Below are 25,013 nucleotides of genomic sequence, written 5' to 3'. Positions count from 1 at the left end.
CCTCAGAAAACTGATATGTATGCCAAAAGAAGTAATTTTAATTCCCAGTAGTCCCAGCTTGATTTTTTCATTCAGTAAGTTATTTAAGAATGTGCTTAAGTTTATGCACACTGGTAGTGATTTCCCATGACTTAAAACCATATACAATCTTGCGAAAGATAGTGCTCAATTTAAAAACATTTTTCATGCATCTTCTTAAGTCAAGTTGCGGCATTGTCAAAATCAGAATGTGGGTAACACTGTTTCCTCATGAAACAGTGTTATCTAACAGAACACCCACACTTGAATCTTTCAAGCAATATTTTTAATGGGGGGTGTGGACGAGTGGCAGAATCTAGTCAGCAAACCAAACGTACACACTGCATGCAATGAAAAATGAAACAATCCAAAACCATCTTACCATCTTCCCAAGAGAAAGGCTGAGGTGACTCAAGTTTAGGCCGTTCAGGTAAGTGCATTCCAGTTTCATTATTATAACCGATTCCTTCAGCATCTCGCCTAGCTTGCCTGAGAACTACACCTCCTTGATCTCGTAACCGCACTGCAGCTCTGTAGAATATTGTATCTTTTGCATTGTATTTCATACAGTTATCTATGATAAGATTGAAGTCTTCTTCAAACTCACTGAGGTTTTTATAGCCTTGAGCATCTAACCGTTTTCGCATAGTAGAGAAATCCATAGGATGTTTAATATGATCCAAATAGTCTGGAACCTTTGAAGAAATATTTAAAATGTGATTGGGTAAAATTATCTTCTTACAGACAAAGCAGCACTTGTCATTAACTGATGCAAATCTTAAAACCTATTTCACAATACCTCATATCAAGAGCTTCAAAAACTAGCTTAGAACTAAATATCTTTATACTGCAAAGGTTTGCATGCCAACAGATGTTTACACCTTTCAAGATCCTGCATCTTAGGTAACAACTTGGAGCTCTGCTAACAGATACTAAAACTGCATGTTTTTACAGTTCTCTGATTTTATGTACACATTACACATGTATTTATGCATACACACACTTACAAATGTATTTATATGTATGTACACGTGTATACTATCTACATATGTAGTATATGCACAAGTGTGTATAAATACAGTTTACATAGGCATGTATACATGCCTGCATGTTATTTATATCCATGTGTAAATGCATCGTATATGTACATATGCACACATGAACACTCTAATTTACCAGTGAATGAAAAGGAACTTTGCCTCCAGTAAGAACGCAGAATCCACATTTCAATTTTTAAAACACTCTCTGAGTTTGCTTTATCAAATAATCTTATCACATAAGATCAATATGTATCCATGTTCTTCTGTAAAAGCATATCCTGGAAATTATTTTGGTTCAGACTTTGATAGCAGTAAGTGATAACTCATAAATTATCAGAACAGAGATTAAAAAGTAACACTGCTACCAACTTTGCATGCAATGATTTGTTTCTTGCACTCAAATGCCACCAAATCATATCAAAACACAAGGAAATACATCTTTAAACATACCTCTTTAAGGTTCACTGGCTGAGCAAATATACGAGCACTGTCCTTTTCCTGCAGCTGATCCAGAACTGATCGCAGAAGTACAGTAAATGGAGTAAGCTGAAGTTCCATAGCAACCTGTTCAATCTTAACCTAAAGAAGTAATAGTTATCAAACTGAGCATTTTTCATTAACATACTGTTTTAAAGTAAGTTGGTTTGCAACAATAGTGAAGTACACAATATAAATACACTTTAAGTAAATTAGGCTAATGCTACTTTCAATATAATCAGCTGGCATTTGTCTGACAATATGAAGTCATCAGCTGAAAATGTATGAAACACCATTCATTGTAGAATCAACTTCAACTCCAGCTTCACAGAAATTATATTTGTATTTTATATATAAACAAATTTTCTTCCATTTTTATGTATTCCTTTTCTTTGAAAAGCTGTTACACAAGTACAGCTTTGTATCTTCCCAACAATGCAAAACTAAGAAAAAACATTTAGAGGTAACAGGCTACATAAAACCAAAACAAAGAGTAAGTTAAAAGACAATGTACTATGTAAATTAAAAAAAAAATTAAAAAAAAATTAAAAACACAGAATCAACAGTGTCTTCAAACACTTGGCCAACCTTCAGCATTTTCATTATTTTTTTTACAATATTACAGCTCTATGTTCAGGTCATTTAAAGAGTTAGCAACATTGAAACTGTTCTGTTCTGGCAAAAATAAATTCTTAATGACACACTATAAACACATATATAAAGTATACACACACAAAATACATGTGTGTAACTAATAACACACCTGTATAGCAAGTGACACATGAACAAACAGGAATGATGCATGAACTCTTACGAATCTTATCTGATAGCAATGGTGTTCACAGCTTGCAAAAAGTAAAAACGGAATTTTTTTTAAATAAATAAGGACAATTAAAGAATCATTAAGTGCAAAGCTGAGGCAACCCCTAGTATCAATACAGGCTGTGGGATGAAGGGATTAAGAGCAACACTGCCAAGAAGGACTTGGGGTTACTGGTGGATGAAAAGCTGGAGATGAGCTGGCAACATGTACTTGCAGGCAACATGTACTTGCAGCCAAGAAGACCAACTGTATCCTGGGCTGCATCAAAAGAAGTGTGATTCTGTCACTCTGCTCTGGTGAGATCCGAGTCCTCTGGAGCCCTCAGCCCAAGAAAGACATGGACCTGTTGGAGCAGGTCCAGAGGAGGGCCACAAAAATGAGAGCTGGAACACCTTTCCTATGAAGAAGGGCTGAGAGAGTTAGGGTTGCTCAGCCTAGAGAAGTGAAGGCTCTGGGGAAACCTTACTGTGGCCTTTCAGTACTAAAAAGGGGCCTATAAAAAAAGAAAGATGTGGACAATCATTTTAGCAGGGCCTGCTGCAATAGCCCAAGGTGTAATGGTTTTGAACTAAAAGGGCGTAGATTTAGACTAGATATAATGAAGGCACTTTTTACAATGAGAAGGGTGAAAAAATGGAATAGAACAGGTTGTTCAGAGGCTGTAAATGTCTCATCCCTGTAAACACTCAAGGCCAGGTTGGACAGGGCTCTGAGCAACATAATCTGGCTGATTATGTCCCTCCCTGATCATTGCAGGAGGGATTGGGCTAGATGAAGTTTATAGGTCCCTTTCATGCTAAATCAGTCCATGATTTTATGACAATTTTATACATTTAAAAGAGTTTGTGCAAGTACACACATGCATGTAAGTTTCTTGATTCTACATGAGGATTAAAAGACCAATAACAGTCTTTCAACTGCAAAAAATGCGTGTGTGAGAATAAAACTATCCTTCCTTCAGAAAACTTCCATCAAATTGAAAGGGACTCCATTTACCTGTTCTCTTTTTAATTTTTCACGCTTACGTATAAGTTCAATCAACAAACGTGCTCTTTCAAGATCATGGCGCAGCCTTTGCCAGTATTTCAATTTTTCTTTTAAGGCTTGCATTTCTTCATCATCTTCTCTCTAAGAAAAGAATCAAAAGGTTTTCATGAAATGAAAAAATCTAACCTTTTTTTACAAGCTAGTTTTATGTAATTATAGAACATATTCATAGGAAAGGCGAAACTACTGTTTTCTAGTTACAGCACCTGGTTGTAAGCTTCGCACTGCAACAAAAGAAAATCTCTGGTCAAGTTACCTTCTTGAGTTTCTCAACTGTCTTCCTGAAATGGAATCTATAAACTGGAAAGCAATCCTATGGTGAAGGTTATTTTTGTCAGAAAAAGCAGCTCAACAAACAGTAACCGAGCAGTATAACAAGCTGCAAAATACTATTTGGTATTTTCACATCAAAACTGAAACCAAGTGAATATCATCAGCTTTTTTACAAACAGAAGCTTGGTAGGAACAAATTCTTGTTGTGCTCAAAACAGTTCACCTCCCCTGCATTCATCAAAATTAGGACACACTTGTAACAGAACAAAGTCATTACGACTTTTGAAGACAGGAAATGAAAAGCAGTTTATTAAATAAAATACTAACTTCAAATGATACTGCAAATGGGCAATGCAGTAATGCAACCGTTCAGTGAATGAACAAAAGAATTTAATTCACATATTTTCAGGAAGAAGTGTTGAAACACTTGCAGTATCTACTTTGCTTTGTACCTAAGGAAAATAGAGCTTTTCCTGTTTGTTTGCACTATTTTTCTTAAGAAAAACAAGTACATTGGAATACTACACATGGTATGCAAATGGTATTGGTTATTCACCAAAACCAAGGCCATAACAGTAGATGTCCTGATATATTAGTACCAGGTACACAAAAGAAACATCTGTATAGGAAAATTATTATATTTGAAAAAAGCATTCTATAAACAAATCTCATTAAGGCATCCAAAGCTTTGCATGCTTCCTTGTAACTACCATAATAGAAGATACTCATGATAAGTAATCATGGTGTTTGTTTTTTAAACTAAAACAAACAAGTACCATAAGTTATTAGAAACAGAAGGCAGAGGAATGCAGAAACCTGGCTAAGCAGATGAACAATATCCAAAAATTACAAACTGTTAACACTCAAAGCAAAAACCTCCTCAGCAGAAGGATAACTTAGAAATATTGTAGGTCCTCTAAAGGAAGCTTCTGCAATTTTTCAGACAGAAGGTTCTAAAAACAGAATTGCAAAAAGTGGCCATTTGAAAAAAATACCTAAGAGATTTGCAAATGCTATGATTCTATGATTTGCATCATATTTTACTGCTTTACACACTTTATAAAAGTAAAGGTAAGTACTTATGGAAGCTATGAAGTTAGTTTTATTCAAATCTCTTTGTTCCACTTAAGTGGGAAGTCCTTAACTATCAACTATTTCTGTATTACAATGCAGCAATCTGGAAACAACAATTTGTTCCTCTTTAAAAAAAAAAAAAAAACAAACAACAAAAAAAACCAAAGCCAAACCACCAAAAAAAGGACTGAAAAATTGTAGCTGGAAATTTCTAGTTCCCTTTCCTAATGACTCTTACTACTAACAGTTATAATTTCTTTTAAGGATTTAAGTCTTTACTTAGACACATAATAATTTAGCTGTTGAGGGTCAGAATAGTTCAAAGTAAATTTTGACACCATGAATACTAACACACATTTTCAATTCCTTAAAATTATCACAGGCATTGAATTAGAAAGTATCCACTGCCACTAACTGCTGCACACATGGAAAAGCAACACAACTGTTAATTAACATAGCTATGCAATTTTTTCCCATAGTTTCATTATTTTTCAGGACCAAAATTATGTCGTGGCTATTTGCTAAAAGCAGAAAGCTTGCCCTCCCTTAGCATGCAGCCATTCAGAGTCTGCTCTTTTGCCCTATGTAATTGCATAGTTCCTGAAACGGGGAAACTGACCCTGCAGAGAGGTAAGTCAACAAAACCATACTAGTTTTAGGGTGGGCCAGGAAAAGTCAATATAGAAAAAAAATAAAAAGGTTACTTTGTTACACCATATCCTGGGGTAGGTCATTAGAGACTGAAGTATTTGGCTAAATCTGAAAGTATAGTTGCACTTCTTTTATTTTTTAAAGAGTCTTCTTTTAGCTAAATCAGTTGTTCAAGCTATTTTTATACCATAAAATTTATTCCATAAAATAGGTAGCTGGTGAAAATCTAAAGATGTGATGCAAAGTATCAAACAGCACTTTGGTTTGTTCCTTTTTTTGGTGCACACATACACTTCATTCTTAGATTTCACTTGGATTTGGGAGTTAGTAGCAAGCCTCCAATTTTCTTACATTTGTATGAAATAGCTAAGATAAACCACCTTTACCCTAACCTATTTATCACCTGACATACAACATATACCTTAATTAGAATAAAAGATTCAGGCAAGCCAGAAAGAGCATGATGCACTGGTTTCCAATACCTACCTAATAAAAACTTGGACAAGTTTACTTATAAAAATACTTTCAAAATTTTTAGTCTTCAAAAGCTTTCTGATAAGGAAAGTTTCTATTAATTTCCTGGTAATGAGTTGTTCTTCCAAATCTTTCTTTTTAAAACAAAGCCAGGAAGTCTCTTCTGGCTGACGACACAAGAAAAATTTAGAAAGCAACTGTGATATTTTCTGATGGATTTAGTTGTTGCTAAACACCAAATATTGACTAGAAAAGCTAAAACTGACACATCTATTAACACTGAGGGAAGAGGGAACAACTTCTAAATATACAAACAGAACATGCATCAACTGAGAACTGGTCTTCAGCTCCAATTCCCACCATGTGCGTGTTACAAGACTCTGCACACTACCAGGAATACTGTCAGTGTACCAAAAGGTAACTCCTTATGCTGGACGTGAATATGTGGGGACAGTCTCACTCCCTACAGGGAGAGTAATTTAATATGAGACAAACAAGAACAGAATTACAGAAATTAAATTGGATTTTGATCAATACAGTTAGTTTTATTAAAAAACACTTTGTGGCTGCAACTTGCGTTTTTACTGAAATCTTCAGTGCAGACAGGATCTTAGTCACCAGTACCTTCTACTCTGTTTCTCCAAACAGCAGTTTTAAAACAACCTCACTCACTACTGCAGCATTAAATTTCAAGCCTCATTTTTATTCAGGCACTCTTAGGTACAGAAAAACCCTAAAATAATGGGGATGCAAACTTATTAAGAGTATTTCCAATACCTTTCCTGAATTTCTAGGTAGAAAGACAAGTGACAGTATAAACCATTCTTTCGGAAGAGTCCCTTGTTCCTGCAGAAGGTGATGTAGTATATAAGCCAAGATCTTTTTGCCTAGTTTAGAACTGCTATTTGATATATCACTTTTGAAAGCATTAGTTCTAAATCATGAAACCTTACCCCTCTGCCAAATTTGTTCTCGTAAACAGACATTAGTAAGTGATCAAAACCATCTTCTACTAGGCATCTTGAAACCATTTCCAGGGTTATTTCTTTTCAATTTAAATAGTAATAACGATTTCAAAAACCTCCTCTGAATCTGTATTACATCAGTGTTTATGTTGACTGAAAATGTACTTGAGTTTCCTGGTGTTCTGATCTCTCACATAAAATAAGGGAAGAAAAATTTTCCCATCTAGACCAAAATAAACAAAAGACTCACCTACATCTCAAACTTATGAGGTGTTCTCGCAACAGCAATTGCACAGCTGTTTGTTAAAGTCCTTATTATGGTTTGACTTATACTTGCAGTAATGAAGATGATTAATGCATCAAATGCTTTGCAGTTATGACTATTTCAAAAGGTACTATAAATATATTATTGAAGATGCTATGAGGAAGACAATGTCATACACAGGATACTTGCTGCTCAATGAAAAGCACTACCTTTTCATCATCAGAATAATTTAATACTCAGCTTCGCTTGAAACTTGATTTTTCTTTTCAAAAGAAAGTTCATTCATGAAGACTCATAATTGAAATTAAGTCTTGGAATTGCCCCAAATTATTTTTAATAAAAATAATTTTATTTATTTTTAATAAACCCATATAAACAGTTTCTAATGAATTTGGAAAGTATTATCATTGTTTTCTTACTTAAGAATACTGCACAGTTCTGAATAGGAAAGAAATAGCATTTGCACAGGAGCACAAACAGGCAAAAAGATTTTAAACAGCTCCTATCTAAAGCTCGTTTTATTATAACCAAACACCATTTACAAGAATGGTTTTATTTTACCAGTTTCTATTTAAATATTTAGAAATATTGCAGTCTGATCACGCCAGCTTAAGAAAAGTACTTCCCAACTACCATCCAGCAAGTATTATACAATTATTTAAGACACTAACTATAGCCTAGGTTTATACTGCCACACATGCCCATGACTTTTACGGTTGATTGTCTTATTTTTGAAGACTCAAGCTCACTTAAAAAAAACCAACAAACCGATAAATGTCTGCTATATGAATAAATTAATTTCAATGTTATTATGTAACCACCAAGCACCCACTGCAGAACAGAAACTCCTCTTACAAAATTAAAACAGTAATCAAGATTCAAAATAGAACATAATATTTTAGATAAGTTCTAGCCCCAAAATAGCATTAAAACGTAGTACTATAGAAGCAATGAAAGAAAGATAAACAAGTGGTTTCATTCAAAGTTAATTCCACCTAAAAGAAATGCACCTAAATTCCACCTAAAAAGAATTTGAGCATCTTGGCTATCAGGAAAGGTTGAGAGAGCTGGGACTGTTTAGCAAACCATATCAATCTATAGAAATATCTGAAGGTAGGATGAAAAGAGGATGGAGCCACGCTCTTCTCAGTAGTGCCCAGTGACAGGACAAGAGGCAATGGGCACAAACTGACCCTCTGAACACCAGAAAAAACTTCTTTTTACTGTTAATGTGACTGAGCACTGGCACAGGTTGCCCAGGGAGGCTGGGAAACGTCTACCCTCAGAGATATTCAAAATCTATCTGGACATGGTCCTGGGCAACCAGCTCTAAGTGGCCCTGCTTGAACAGTAAGGTTGGACAAAACATCACCAGAGGTTCCTGCCAATCTCAGTTATTCCTGGAATTATTAATTAGGTTTTTTTCATTAAATGCTAAGGAAAAAAAAAACACACTAAAAAGGACAGATCAAATAATCAGGAAGCAGTGTTGACCACAGTATCTTTATGACATCAATTAATAACTTAATCAGCAAACAGCAATGCAATTCAAACAAAAAATAATACTTAAAATTTAAAGGGACCCTCACTCAATTTAATACCAGTAAATTATTATAAAATACATTCTTAAGTTCTAGAGGGTATTTTATAGGAACTAGAAGTCAAACACCTGGAGAATGGAAAGAATACTGCCAATTACATTTTTAGTTCAATTACAAAAGGTAATTGGCATGCAGTAATAATTTCCAGACAATAATGCCTCACAACATTTCAAGTTCTACACACATGGATCAATATACAAAATTCAGAAAAATTAGTTTTATCTATTTTCAAAGCCACCTAGTGACTTGAAATCAAAACAATAAAAGTCCTGCCAAAATTTCTAATGCCACTGACGGGTTGTTCATGTTACAAAAATGGGAATCAGAAGCGTACTGCTTTTGGAATCTGATACACATCAGCATGACTTTTTTTTTGGTTTTTGGCAATCCTCACTAGTAAACATGTGCAAATACAACCAAGCTATACCTTAGATAGGATGACTTTATTTGAACTCATCATCACCATAATTTTATGCCTGTCTACAATCCCACTTAACTACAGCAAAAGCTAAACTAGAAGTTGAAACGGGTCCTCTGAACTTAATACAACCTGTTCTTTGTTTTGTTGGTAACAATTAAGGTGGGTAATAAGGATCTAAATTTGAAATCAGTAAACCACCATGTCTAACTTTTACTCTAAAAATCCTTTTTTTTTCAGTTATAAGACTTGTTCATTTTGTTTTGGTGACAGTATTTTTGTGAAACATTTAAGCAAAATAAGAATCACCTACACAAAGGGTTTTTTTTCCGATCTCACAAATGCAAAAGGATCAGATAATACCTGATTTCCAGTATCAGTCATATTACTTAAGAATAAGGTAAAGAATTTACTCAGTGCTGAATAAGATAAAGATTTTACTCTGTGCTGTTTCCTGGTTAATTTTTTACTCTACAATAGAAATTTTCCTGATTTGTTCTTACAAATAAAAAGTGTGTCACATACCTGTTGTGTGTTTCTTTGTGACTGTAAACTGGACTGCAGCCTTCTCAACAGAGGAACACCATTCCTAGAGAGTCTTTTAAGCAACCAGTAACTGTGCACTCGTTCAACAAATTGCTTCTTCCGCTGAATGGCCACCTGATTCATAATCTTATTTAATCTAAAATATGGAAAAACTGATATTGTATTTTTCACAGCAAAGCATAAAATGTATTTGTCTATGGAAGTTAAATATCATATATATAGATATGAAAGTATAACGTAACAACAACAGTGATCACCACATTACTAATTTCTTTCAATTACATCCCTTTCAGTACAATTATTTCTCAGCCATAGATTACAATCAAGTACAGCTACCTGACTCTCACATCTCTTCCAAATACGTTAAGGTACTTCATAAATTTTCTTCATGATCATTGTCTCAAGAGCAATCCAAGATTAGGACTGAGAATAAAGCTTTAATGTTCATTTTAGAATAATTTTCCTATTGAAAATAAAATCAGAACTAAAGCTCTAAATCCCTATAAAAGTTTTCAGATCATTTGTTGCCATCATCCACAGAATCAGTATATTAGAGACAATATATCTTCAATATTTTACATAAAATGTAAAACATTTTATATAAAAACGTGCAGCAAGAAGTTTGTACAACTTATCTACTAGCATTACATTTTTGGTAAATAAAGCACAACTAAAAAACACAAAACAGAAGAAGACTTGATTTACCCCACGCATATGATGAAAATATCAACACAGGAAAGATGCAAGACATGATGATACAGTTAAGCAAAATACCTTGACTAAATAAATAGTATTTTCTCCAGGCTTGTTTTTTTATCAGATGCAAACACAGTTCACACACACTCTTGTTTACAAATACTCTAGGAAAAGTGCTATATGAACATCACATGCAATAACATTGACTCCTATTTTTTAAACAGTGACACATTAAAATGCCCCAAGTCTCACACATGACGCCAACCTCTCAAAACTTACATTCACAAAAAGTTTATCTGAAACAGATCTTCAACTTTTTATGGCTACAGTATCTTGAAATTATAGCTAAAGTAAAATTAACCCAAAACCAGTTGATGGTTGTAGAATGTAAAGGTTTTGTCTTTGTGTGATACTGCAGAGATTTGCAACTGGTGGCAGCCCTTGCAAAATTAACACAAGATGCTCCAAGGAACCAACTACCTGTATCATTAGGGGGAATTGTTCATTGGTTTGGATGAGAGAGAGAAAAGGACTTCCCTGAGCTAGATGCAAAAGAGTTATAGAAAGGATAATATCGATGAATAAAAATCTGTCAATTCACTCAGTATTTTACTTCCCAGAGAAAAATTCCACAATGTAAAGTAGTAGGTATATCAGAGACTGTCCCATAAAATTTAATCTCAAAACAGACAAAATTAACTTCAAGAAGTGCCTGATTTGTAGAGAACCACCATGAGGCATTTCAATCCAAATCATGATCATATACACATACTACTATTTTCTGACTTTTTTCTTTTTACTGTTATGAATAAAGCAGTTTCTCAGGCAAGTGATATAAGAAAAGTAATCAAATACCTAGGGAAAAAAGGTAAAGCTATACGTAAATCTTGTTTAAAATTATTTTTAAGAATAGCTGGGAAACATGAATTATATTTTTCAGACAGAATTACAAGTGAGTGCACCCTGAGTTTACCATAGTTCACTTATCCCTGGCCTGTTCTCTTCTGGGCTGCATAGAAGGTCTACTCAGTGCTATGCTAACTGTGGCTACAGAGCTTCCAGTCATCACAGGGTATATGCCAAGCAAACAGGTTTTCTTCAAAATGGAGTCATTGTGTCCTTTGTTTCTTCAGTGACATTGTTTTTCAATTAATAACTAAGCCAGCTAGGGATTCTTCAAAATTATAGCTTAAAAGCTTAGGAAGTCTGTAGATGGACTTAGGACTGTCTTGAAGGGCAGAGGTAGGCTCCACAAAGATTTACTCAACGCAGAACAGAGCTTGACGTGACTTCAAACACAAAAGAAATAAAATTAATTATAGAATGCAATCAAAACTCAGTAATTACTTTCATATTCCTCTCTTGGAAACAGCAGAACCTACTAAAGTGAGTCAAAAAAAAGCACAGTCAAATATATACCTATTTGGAAAGATCAGAGAATCATAACCTAACATGAAGAAAGGTGCCTTGGCTTCATGCCCATCAGATGTGGCAAGACTAAGCAAACATCTTTAATTACAGCTTTAAGTACATTTGCCCATACACATAATGAACCTTTTTATTCATAGATAATTGTAATAGTAAAGTGCTAGAGTAAGCTTAGGAAAGATGTTCACAAGCGATACCCTCCAACTTTTAAAATACAAATAAACAGAAGATAATTTGGGGTGCAGAAACTGCGTAACAAGGGGCAGGAATCTACTCTTCTCTATCTTCCCTCCAAATAAACCAAACAAATACTGGCTGCTCATATTTCATTTAGACACCAGACTTCGGTAGTGGCAATATACCACCAAACATCCCTCAATTTCTCAAAATACAGAGGTCAGAGGCTCTTTGCATGTCAGACATCTACAAAGCCTCTACAGTATGATATTATTTATATAAAGAGGATGTTACATCTGCTTCAGACCCTAAAAACACACTAACTATAGCACAGGTCTTTGATCATCTTTCTTCTTAGTCAGATATTCCCAGGTAGACTTTTACTGTCCGAAATACTTTAAATTTTGACAGACACTATAACTGCTTTGGGAAAATAAGACATGAGTCATCCACTGCTGTAGAACCCTAGAAGACTTGGCACTGATTTTGAAGCTCCCACCCTTGATTGTGGTACCACATTGGGAAAGAGGTTCTCACTGAGAAAGATATCTTCAGCTGCAGTGAAGCTGAACACAAGCATGAAAGAAGGCATGCAGGTATGCACTAGTTTTGGGCAAGTTCTTTTGCAAGTTTGAGCTAAATTTCTAAATGACAAAACTAGATTTTCAAACCAGAATTTTGAAATGTTTTGAAGTCTTAAAGGAATATGCTGCACAGTCCACCTCCTGGTTTTCAACAGAGGTGTAATTTAAAAAAAAAATCTGGACAAGCCAGAAATAAAAGTATCTATTTGAGGCAGGTAAGGGAGAGCTATTTGAAGACTTTATTATTTTGCAATCCCGGATCTGACTTGCACAAGTCAGGATTAACTGCTACACTACCTTGACAAACGCCCCACACAGAGACTTACAGCATCTCCCAGAACTATATAAAACATCTCAGCAAAGGCATTTTTTTGCTAAGGAAAATGTCCACCCTGGCATTTTTTCCAAGTAAAAGAACACCAGGAAAGAATACATTTCTGTAGTGTTTTATTTTCTAATGGCAAATCAAGCACAGTATGTACTGGGAGAAAAAAAAAAAACAACTGATATTTAGAATGCACATTAAACACAAGCACATCAATCGAACTTGTGGTTTCTCTTCAGAAAAAAAAAAAAATCTCATTGCAATGAGCAATCTCTTTATTTAATAATTTTTTTATCTCTTAAGATTACCAAGTAAGTGCAAGACTATTATTGAAGACAACTCACAGAGAAAATGCAGGAGCATACATACTACCAGATGTAGGACGATACTACCAGAGTTACGGTCTGCCCTGTCACAACTGACTTTAAGCAGGTCAGGGGGGGAAAAAAAGCCACAACTAAATTACAGAAAGCAAGCAGGGAGACAAGAAGTGTTCTCGTTGTCCAGCTTTTGCACGGAACAGAGAATGTGTTAAAATAATATTTCCAAGAAGCATCCTGAAATAGACCATGTTAAGTAGGAAACATTTTTCTCTTAAAACATTTAAACAATAAATACAATTCAGCTAATCCCAGATCAGAACAGTTTTTTTTACACTGTAACTTGACGCAGCCTGAACCACTGTTCTGAGGCCTTTAAGAAGAGCTCAGTGTGACTTCAGTATGTTGGGTTTCCCTCAACTTACCTATTATTTAAAATAAAGCACACTGAAAGAAGAATGTGAAAATTCTCAACAAGGTGGCTGTGTTCCCATGAAATTCAGTAGTTACTGTTATATAGCTGGCCCCATAAAAGAAGCATTAGGTTTCAAGTTGATGATTACTGCAGCCTCTTGAGGTTTTGGCACCACCAGTTACGCTCCATCCTATTTCTTCCTTATTTCTTTTGGGCTACATTCCAAGATTACACAGATGTCAAAAACATTTCTCAAAACGTTTTCATTCATGCCACAGGCAACTGAGAAAACCAGTACTACTTCCCTTAACCAGCCTCACTTCTATCTGACTGTAAAACACTGTAACATGCACTACAAACTTGACAAGGAGGTATCAGACAATTCCCTGCTTGTCTTTAAAAAGGGAACGGTCCCTTTCAAAGAAACTTTCAAAGAACATCTGCAGTTCCCAGCCTAAAACCATACTTTAGGCTGAAGTTTAAATTATGGCATTAAATATACGCTGTATTTACAAAAGAAACAGAAGGATGAGAAGAAAAAACTGGTTTGTTCTGAAAGGGTAAGACAGTCTCATTTTAATTTAAGATGGAAGTTCACATAAAACAGTTTTGATTAAAAAATCTAATTTATCAGCTGTTCCACACTAACCTCTGCCTCACACAGAGACATTTGATGGATAACGCACCCTGCAAAGGATGATATTCTTAATGCACTGCTCAAAGCAGCAGCAAAAGCTTAGTGTTATTCAGTCCTTTTAGAGAAATATTCCCCATCTTTTATATAAATGCAAAAGATTTCAACATCAGAGATGTGTTCCTGTCATATCAGCAATCTCACAGCTTCATTCTCCCTACTCATGACTGCCTTCCTCTCACAGTTTCAGTTACACATCACTGTGGCAACTATGGCAATTTGTTACAAGATAAAGTGAAAAGAGTTATTTTTAGTGACTAACTAATGTGGCAGCTTGACACGAAAAAGCCAATGAGAGATAATCAGCCATTCTTCTATTAATCATCACTAACCATGCAGTATATACACAGACTGCTATAGCATCTCTCCATTCTCTCATCATAAAACATAAAATGGAAAGTTCCTTAAGCAAGTATGTGATTTTGCCAGTATTACTACAGTAACTCTGGCAGAAGGAACTTTATATGAAAATGTCTAAGACTATATAAGATCAAATACACACTAAAGCAAATTGATTTTTAATCATGAACTAAAGCTAGCAGTTTAATTGCTATGCTTGTCCTGAGCCTCCAGTTTGTTATTTTGCAGCTTCCATTTGCCAACACAGCTGTATTAAAGGTACATGCAAAAGACGAGAACTAAATCATACTCTGTGAAATTTTATTTAGTATCACTGAAACACCAGTTTCTCTTGACCTACAGAAATACTTGGAAGCAATCAAATAACGTTCCACTGTACCGGGCAAATAAAATATGCCTATTTTTCAACATGAAGATTGCAGATGTGTTTGTAAAACCTGTCAGAATAAAACATAAAAAAACTAAATTGAACAAATTGTAATAAAGTCAACTTAGTTTCAAGAACATTTGAATTTTCAAGCTTTGCTCAGCAAAGTTCCACAGACCGTACTGTGATTGTAGGAAGCAAGGAAGATGCAAAAATCACCTATGAACAATTACAGTAATTCCAATAACATTAACCAGATAAGTAATGCAAAAAAAAGATTAAGAAGCTATGAAAGTGTCTATTTTGAGAATTGGAATTATTTCCGGGCTGTTGCCAACTACCCCAAAAACTTCAGCTTCCAAAGATGACAAAACCTGCTTGGATTGAATAAAACTCTACTCGTCCCACACAGAACCTTTGGCAGCAGCTACCTGTACTTTATAAACCCTGCCTTTCAATATACCTTTTTTTTCAGTTAAACAGTGGATAGAGTCTATATTTGTCATCTCCACTCCCATTAAAAAAAAATCAACTTACTATATGACTTAACTGAAAAAAAACCCAAACAACTCCTTCTGATCAGCTTCAAGGATAACACAGGTAGATGAATAACTACGAGTCCCCTTGCGTGTCTTCATTTCCTTTTTTAAACAGATAAGCCTAAGCTTTCTTTTGTAATTAGAAGTCAACTATGTACCCAACAGGATACACATCAAATACTGAAAAGATTGACCATGATTTCATTTAAACTTCCATGCAACAAAAGGCTGCAGAATCCTCACATACCAAATACACGTTTTCCTCATTTGTATTGAAGATGTGATGAATTGGGAATGTCCTGTTCCTGAATAATTTTCCCTACTAATCTAACACAGTGCTTAACCTTCACAGTTACTCTTTTCGTTTGCAAGTTTTAAATTCCAGCCATTGAATTGGCCTCTCTCTGCTAGGCTAAATATCCAACAGCATGGGTTTTTATTTACTAACGCATCTTCTGAGGCCTGGAAGTTTCACCAGGTTCCTGTTCTCTATTCTAAATTTATTGGCATTTAAATAATATTTAAGTAAACGTGTGGGAAGCACTTTTTCTTGCTTCACATGACTGTGAAACCAGGCATGTATTTTTCTACTTGAGTAAACAGTTTGCAAAATTTTTCTTGGGACAGGAAAATAGAGCATTGAACTCAGGACTTAGGAAAATGCTATGTTATTCAGTCAATGTTCCATCAGTTATAACACGTTATAATAAAAAAAAATCCCACCCCATTACACTGGAAAACCACCTTAGTCGTCTCAGAAAAATCACATGAATAGATTTTACTTCTGCCACTTCCTATACATAATAGGGAATCATGACTTTTCCTTAAAATTACTCAAAATATTTTTCTAAAGTTACCTTATTTTTTTATTTTTTTTTAATACCACTGTGGCAAAGCTAGGGAATGCTGTAATAGCTCTTGTCTTGATTTAGGCAAAACTAAACTTTTCATCTAAGCAAAGAGGTCAGTACAACATCAGCTAAGGTTTCTCCATGTACCAGAAAGGTTTCCAAGTAGATCAATCTCACAAGAAATATCAGTAGACCATGGCTGCTACCATCCCCTTCCACTTCACCAAGGCGATTCCATCATCTAATTATTTTGCACAAACATAAAGCATATCTAAATCATGCTCTCCTGTAATTAAAATAGTATAAACACACAATTTTGTGAAAGCATACATACACGTATATTCAAGGATAAACAGCTAACACATAGCCCAGATTTATTCAACCTCCAAACTGTTTGCAACACTGGCTCTAACAGTACTTTTCAATGGTTTTTCAATGCTGAATTTTAAGCAGCATTCTCTCCTTCACTTAAAAACTTTTCAAGGTATTAAAAAAAAAAACCACAATCCACAGTACTCCAAAAAACAGTAAAACAAACCCTCAGAAGAAACACATGAGCTACATCTATGGTTAAGAAGTACCATCTGTGAATGCAGACTTAACAGTGTCTCAAAGGTCTCTGTAAATGCTCCTTTCTGCTTATACTGTGTTCCATCACTTTCTGTGCGTTTATTGTTCTGTCAATCCAGATTCCCGTGTCGAGATAGCAAGACTATGTTGAACTATGTGGCAAGAAAGATCAGGATGGTTCAACTGGATATATTGTAAAACAAAATTAAATACTCTTATTGTCTTGAGACATACAGTAAGAGAAATCCAGTTTTACTACCATAAGCAATATGCTTTCTAATAAAAGGAAAAGTCAACATAGAAAAAAGTTCATGTACAACACATAAATGTTAATTCCTAAAGACAGCTGAAAATACTCTTATTTTAAGAGTCTCAGCAATTTTTGCTCTCAGTTATCTGTCTAGTACTTACCCACTTTCCTAAGTATCTTTTCTTCTCTTTCAATATGATGCAATATAGCTTATGTATATAGAATGGAAACAACTATCACACCTCATTCCTACTTATTATAGAAGTGGTGCTTCTTTTGCTTATTTTTTTTCTCTGTACTACTGCATTTCAAATACTTTCTTAATTTTAGATACGACAAATACACCGTGCAGAAACAGAAAGCAAATATTTATATACTTTAAAATAACTGCTTCCACTTAATAGACCAATATTTGCACGAATGGCATCTTATTAAAGCAGATTACACTATGTCTCACTGTATATTCTAAAAATATTGAAGATCAAAAATATTTTGTGTCACAGTTTACCCCCAAGTATATCGCCACAACTTCCTAGTCTCACAACATTTTTAAAGAACACAAATATTGTCAATGGCTTTGCTTTTCACGAAGTAATCACATTTTATATGCTTCTTTTAACACACAAGATCAAGAGACTACAACAAATAATGGCATTTGTACTGAAGAATCAAGTACTCAGAATTCAGAGAAACTAGAGAGTTTTCACAGCTAACACTGCAATTCTTCTCCTTTGTGTACCCATCCTACTCACTGGATAAGGCAGCTGTTAGAAAGTACAAATATAGGCAGCAATGGGGAAAAAAAATATAATCTACAAGAAATGGAGCACAGAGGCAGTACAGGATAACTAACATAGGCAAGAAGCTAGATTTAGATTGTCAAGTCATTCCTAAAAGCCAGGACTTCCTATCTTGAGTATTTTGTACCTGCAACCTAAATAAAATACTTCTGGTATTATATTAGGGAAAAACGTCCTTTACCTACTAGGCCAAATTCAAGCATAGCACATCATCAGTGGAGTACAAACACTGCAAGAACAAATTTGCCACTCTCTTCAGAGAAAATAGCTAGGGGCAACAGAAGGCCAGTTTTCTGATGACCATCTTCTAGCAGGGGAGATACAGTCTATCCTTCCATACAGAGTAACAGTCTGAGGCAGTCCTTCCCCCTTCACCTCGCTGCCCAACACACAGCTGCTCTGACACTTCCCAGAAATCTGACTTTTACACTAAGCTCATTTCTGCTCTTTCAAAAATAAAAAGGCTGATTAATATAAGCAGTACAACATAAGCAATCTTCAACAGTTTTATATTTCAAGAAAAACTGAATGGCATTTCCTAGTAAACAGGGAACACGCTTCTCTAGCCAGAAGGCCTGATGGAAATCATATACACATATGAGGTTCCCCGGTGGTCCTGTATACTATTTCAAGTGCTAAGGAAGTTACAAAGAAGTCAGCACTGAAAATTAAGTCACCTTAAAGCTCTTAACATGACCTACTGCACTTTTGGAAGCGGATACTTAGGTACAGACTTCCTTAGATACCTGGCCAAAAGAACAGATGCCCAGCATTAAAAAAAAAAAAAAAAAAAAAAAGGAAAAACAGAAGAAATGGGGAAGCAAGCATTCAAGCATTCATCTCCTATCATTAATGGCTAAAAACTTCTGATCCTACACTCTTAAATCAGTAGTTCACTGATGACAGTCTGAGAGGCCGTATAATTAGATTATAAATGACCTACAGAATGACGCTATGTAAGTTAACAGCAAAAAGTTTAGAGTATGACAACCATGTTAGAAATTCTGGTAACCAAAAAGTATACAGCTCTCAAAATCCCTCCAGGCAGTAGCACAGAATCCTGACCTACAGATAAGTTGATACAGAAATTCAAGAGCTACAGAAATCTATGCAGAAGTTATGAATTATGTAGTTCTACACCGCTCTTTTTAATATATCCTGAACATCAGATAACTGTTTTAGAAAACAGAATTATTACAAATGGTGTTATTTAAATGCCCAGTCCTTCACATGCACTCGTTACTCAAGTAAGGAAACAGCTTACAAACCCTCCACCTTGAACTGAACATAGATGGTAAGAGGATTTTCCTCAAGCTCTAACAGGTGTTCTCAGGCACTACATCTAACAAACCAGCTATATGCCAAGGAGACATATTATTAATGATTAAGAAAGTAAACGAAACACAACATCTCCACATGTGCCTCAATTTCCAGAGATGCTGAAAATGTGCATTTCAAATTCTTTAGGAAAAAAAGCATTACTGTTTAAACACTGAGCATATATGTGTCTTCTCTGATATTTTCAATAGCTTAATCACTTTTCCTCAAGACCCCTGGAAAGGCAAATCACGTTTCAGCTCCAAGGGAAAAAGTAGCACATTAAAAAACAATTAGAGAAAACGGATCATTTAAGTGAAGACTGCTGCAAAATGATCCACTAATAATGATGACTAATAATTCATTATTAGTCTATGGGTAAGTATTAATTCTCCTCCCATCCCACACGAGAGATTTTGCCAAGTGGGAAAAAAAGAATAGTTAAAGAAAACTGGACAACAGATTTGGGGCTGCAGCATAATCACTTAGGGTCTAATCTTCTCTGAAAGCTAGTAATGGCAGGAATTGCCAGAGGTAAAACTCAGAACACGTATTCTAATCCTCAACTCTCACTTAGTTCATGTTTTCTTACTTAGTCTTAAAAAACCAAAACCACTACAACACCAATCAGGATTGTCCTAATTAAGACAAAACCAAATTTCTTCATACAAACTTGCCCCTCTCACAGACAAAAGTATCTATTCAAATAACAGTACTGGTTGCTTACTGTTAACTTAAGCTTTTCTGCAGTGCATCACTAAGCAATAATACCATTTCACCAAGCAAATCCTATCAGAGAACAGTGTAATCAATCTGATGTCTGTAAACAGCACACAGGAGCTAAAGGCTGTTTGTCAGAGTCAGTCACTAAGTAGTCACTAGTATTAACAAAACTTATTAAGGGAAAGGACTGCAGTCTCAAAACGTGTATTTATTTAGATTAATTTAACCAGTCTTAATTGTCCACTACCTGGGAGTCGGCTTTCAAAAAAAAAGTGGTTTATTCTACTCTAAGAGCCCTCTCTGTCAAAGCATTCACAGTACTGCCACAGTATAAACAACGAACCTACACATCAGTGGTGCCTGTTCTGAGAAACTTTCTAAACTACTGTTCTTAAATTAGTAAGAATTTAATTCAAGGAGTAAACATACTGATGTTGTAAACACCAGCGGAAAAAAAGCCAATATTCCATAAAAACAAACGGTTTGAGTCCCAAAAGTCCAACTTTGCATTTCTCACCCCAGTATATTATGTCTCAAAGGTTCACCAAAGTAAAAACTGCGCCTTTCTACCCCAGAGCTTTCCGTCATTGCTCAAATCCTAGACACAAATTATTTCTACCAGTGAAATGCATTATAACTCAGTTTAATTGAAAGAAATGTGCAAAGAGATGCTACTGTTCTAAGCTAGCTGAAGTTCATGCTGAGGTTTTGAACTCCTGAAATAAAGACATTAAGCGTCTCCACTTCGCTCCAATTTACTATTACTTTCAAAATATCAGTTGAAATGTCCCTGCTTTCTGATGCGTCACTTCACTATCCTCATCAGATCTCGAGCCACCTGCCAGGCCCCTGATCACCACTGTTAAAATACAAAAATGTAGCAATTTCAGTTCTGGTGTTCATGCTTTAGGTTTGCACTCACATGACAAAAGCTCCTGCAAGAACTGTGAAAGATAGACTAGTATCAGCTTAGACAGAACTTATGAAGTGTAAATTCGTCAGCGAAGACAAGATTACAATTCAAACTCTTTGTCACATGCATTAATTATTTTTTGTTCAAACATCAGTAAGTTAATGAGGTTATAGGACAGTAATTTGAACAGGAGGGCACATTCATTACTGATTCCATGACTCAGAATACACTAACCAAATAACTTATCATCACTCACTTGATTCATCCAAGCCTCAACAAACACTACCAAGTTTGCAAGAGGAAAACCACAGATTTAGGAAAAACCTCCTGAAAAGTTACTCTACCCCACAAGAAAAATACCTCCTGGAGATTGTTTCTGTACTGGTTACACAGATCTTGCAGTACAAATTTATACTTAACTTAGATGAGATGAACTATATTCATATCTTTTATATGCAAATCTGATTTTTGTTTTGGGACTCTTAACACTGGAGAAAGAAGTTCAGATTCCATAATTATGACTACAATTAACAATGAGCTTGGCTGTTTTTTTAACAAGATCAACTACATACACTATTCCAAATTCAGTGGTTAATTCTCAAAAGTACAGATAATGACAACAACTAAGCACACACACGAGTTGGTCCGACAAAAAAAAAATCCAAAGTTTTCTGAGGACAACACAGATCACGTGAGCACTTACCAATTTCTCTGGGAAAGTTACTGAATTTTTAATACCATTTTACAGAAGTACAATGTGCATGATTTACATTAATCCTCCGAGTCTGGCCTTAAAGGAAATCATATCAGAAATGTACAAAATCTTCCAACTTGGCATCGAAAAGCATTGGTTTAAAACTAAGCAGGTAATTAAATAAATGTTTCTCTCATTTGGATAGTTTGCTTACCTCTGGGGGGGTATATAAGGAGCAGATACTGTTGGCATAACTGTACAGGGTTCAACAACTGTTTTCTTGGCCTTTTTTGTCTTTTTTCTGACTTTTGATGTAGACCTAGCAGTTCTGACTGATCCCTCCTTTCTACAAACACCGTTTTTTATTTCAGCTTCTCCATAAATATTCAGAGGTCTCCGTGTGCAACCTGGCGGAGTATGTACATCGCAATAGGCAGTCTTTTTTACAGAGAAAGTTGTCCCACTGCCAGTTAGTTCTTTGACAGGTTCCATCTTCATATACAGACCGGCCTTTTGAGCACACGTCACATGGAATGCAGTATAGCAGTTTGCTTTGTGGCACTGGATGCAGGCACCAACACCTTTCTGTTTACAGAGGTAGCATGTTAACTTCCATCTGGCTGGGGGAATGTTCCTGACACCATCAATTGGCTCAATAAAAACTGTATTGGCAAATCCAACTTCTGGAATCCACAAAGCACATACCACGTGCCCCCAACGATCATCATCAGTCTTTTTAAAGGCACCTCCCTTGTTTGGGCACAGCACACAGTCTACAGGCCGAGAACGGGACTGCAGACAATGTCTGCAGAGCCACTGGCCCTCAGGTATATATGGCACCCCATAGCATTCCTGATGTACTGCTAAATTACACATATCACAAAACAGGATCACATTGCTGTTCTGACATTCACCATCCATGCATATACAACACACTGCATCTTCATCAATTAAAGACTGATGATCACCCTGTTTTTGGTTCTCACAGTAAGACTCTTTTTCAAATCTATCCATAAGGAATTCAAACATATTTTGTGAAACAACTGACACTCCATCACTTTTCCGCTTCTCATTTATTATTTCCAACCATGCATAATCTTCTTCATCCATGTCATACTCAACTTCATTATCAAGCTCTTCTGCCGACTTCTCAATGAATTTGTAATAAACTGGAGGCCTCCGAGGAGCCGAAGGGGGGCTGTATTCAACAATCCGTACTTTTGGTTCTGGAAGAGGAGTTGTTGTAGCAGGTACGCCATGTGAGCTCGGAAGAGCTTCATTTTTCTTTTTCACTTTGTTATTTTTATTCCGTTTGCTTCTTAGACAAACTGGTGGTCTTTCACTATTTTCTTTATTGCTGTTGCACTCACTCATTTCCTGCGCTGTAAGATCATCTTCTAATATAATTTCTAAAGGATCAAATATACTGATCCTATGCAGGCGACCTTCGATTTCTATTTCAACCATTCTTTGAGCTTGAGCGTACGTCAATGTTTCTCGTGTGGGGGAGTGTTTAATACTGCATGGGGAAGAAGAATGCCTTGCTGCCGATACTCGATGGCATCTTCCTTTTCTCCTCATTTGGTAATGTTTACCTAAAATTAGAGCAACAGTTAATATTAGGAACCCCAAATATTCATATTAAAATATTAGCTTCATTAGAGCATGAAAAACCCTTCAGTTCTATAGCCCCCAACCTAGCTACTTAATTTAAAAAAGAAGCCTGTCACCTACGGACTGCTCACATTGTTCTGTACAAATTTAACCTAATGATCAATAGATCTTCTAAACATCAGCTTCTCTAAGTGAACACAGCAATACAAAATCCTTGATACAAAAATCCTAAATATCTCTGCATAGGAAAAAAACCCCCACAACATTCCAGAAATGCCACAGGAAAAAAATTACACCTGTTACATTGTGAGAAAATCTTTAATAGGGTATTCCTAATACATTCAGGTTGTCTGCAGTTTGCATTTTTCTTTTCAATAGCTACAGATTACTTTCCCCAGATCTTCCCCTAGAAGAACTAACATAATCATGAAAGAAAAACAAGTTTTCCCTGCAATTTTTTTCCAGTACAATTTGAAAGAATCACGCTAACATTTCCAATTGCTACATCTACACTTAAAGGTAGAAAAACACGTGCACTTCCAAATTTGGCAAGTACGCAGTTTGACAGCCCTTTACTTTTCTCCTCTCAATTCTTAGTAAGCCTATTATTTACAAAATTACAAGAACACAACAAGAACTTGCAATGCCCAATATGGCCCAGTATGGACTGCAACTGGGAAATATTCCACCTGTAAAGCAGATCCAATTTACAGAGAAAACATGTTCCTTGCATGTCACTGTGAACGTACACTGACCTTTCTCCCTCAACAGATTCTTCAGAGCTGTTCTCAGAGTAACTGGGGCAGATAAAAATCTCTCTGTCTTTAAATCCAGTCCCAAGCTCTCTAACAGAATTTTCAAGTTTATCACTTACTGGAAAAAGATCATTCCACATGCTGAAAAAAAATATAGCCTTCTCCCCCACACACCACAAAGCACAACAACAAGGACACGCATGCATTTTGATAGCAAAAATTCTAATTAAAAGCTCCCATACTTGTGCTTTTTGATACTTTAATGTTGGGGGTTTAATCCTATGCCGGCTGAAAATATCACAAAACCAAGCAACAATGTCAAGTCTCCCCCCTTCTTTCCTTCTTCCTCAAAACTCATTATTAAGCAGCAAAATTCAACCTCAGCTACAAAAAAAACCCTCATGATCTTTAATCACTGGCTTAAAGTACTATTAGGGCCACACCGTTCCAATTCTGACCAATCAGAAATTCTGCATTTCAAGTCAGTGTTGTGTATTAGTTAAAATAGCACAACTAGTGTTAGCATATACTGCCAAAGTAACAAAGAAATACAGAGATCAAAACACAGCTATTGCTAAAGACTAGCTTTATCTATTTCAGGAAGAAGATAGCAAGGACCAGAACAATTACATAAACTACTCCATGTAGCCCGCCTTATCCTTAGCCAATCTCTAAAGTACTCCAAAGTACTGAGAGAACTCCTTTTGCAGGAAGACTAAATAATTTAATAAATTAAGAAGCTACTCTTATAACTAGTTCTTGAAAGAGACTGATCTATCTGTCCCCACAAAGTGACCTTGTTCTCCCAGAGAAATTAAAAGGAGAAATCTAAGTTGTTTTTATTATTCAAGCAAGAATTGCAATGCTTATAGATCTGATTTTTACACAAATAATCCTTGACTCTTATTACTTGTTTTTACAGCACAAGTACAAAATTGGACAACAGTCA

The 25,013-nt window shown here is 35.5% G+C and overlaps 1 protein-coding gene across 11 annotated transcripts in view; it reads right to left on the bottom strand.

The window, feature by feature from the left end:
- The window catches only part of BRD1 (bromodomain containing 1), a 68,420-nt gene that overhangs the window by 29,953 nt on the left and 13,454 nt on the right, over positions 1–25,013 (bottom strand). For all 11 annotated transcript variants that reach the window (XM_054052375.1, XM_054052397.1, XM_054052358.1 and 8 more), the window contains 5 exons: positions 21,910–23,290; positions 9,652–9,808; positions 3,355–3,486; positions 1,509–1,637; positions 401–713 (listed from right to left, as the gene is read on the bottom strand). In XM_054052375.1, the coding sequence (XP_053908350.1) occupies positions 401–713; positions 1,509–1,637; positions 3,355–3,486; positions 9,652–9,808; positions 21,910–23,276 (2,098 nt within the window). In that variant the 5' untranslated portion in view covers positions 23,277–23,290. The remainder of the gene's footprint in view (positions 1–400; positions 714–1,508; positions 1,638–3,354; positions 3,487–9,651; positions 9,809–21,909; positions 23,291–25,013) is intronic.

The sequence above is a fragment of the Cuculus canorus genome, chromosome 1 (genome assembly GCF_017976375.1).
Source record: "Cuculus canorus isolate bCucCan1 chromosome 1, bCucCan1.pri, whole genome shotgun sequence".
Classification (NCBI taxonomy): Eukaryota; Metazoa; Chordata; class Aves; order Cuculiformes; family Cuculidae; genus Cuculus; species Cuculus canorus.
Note: the sequence above shows the minus strand (reverse complement) of the source record. Positions and strands in the feature narration are given on the sequence as shown.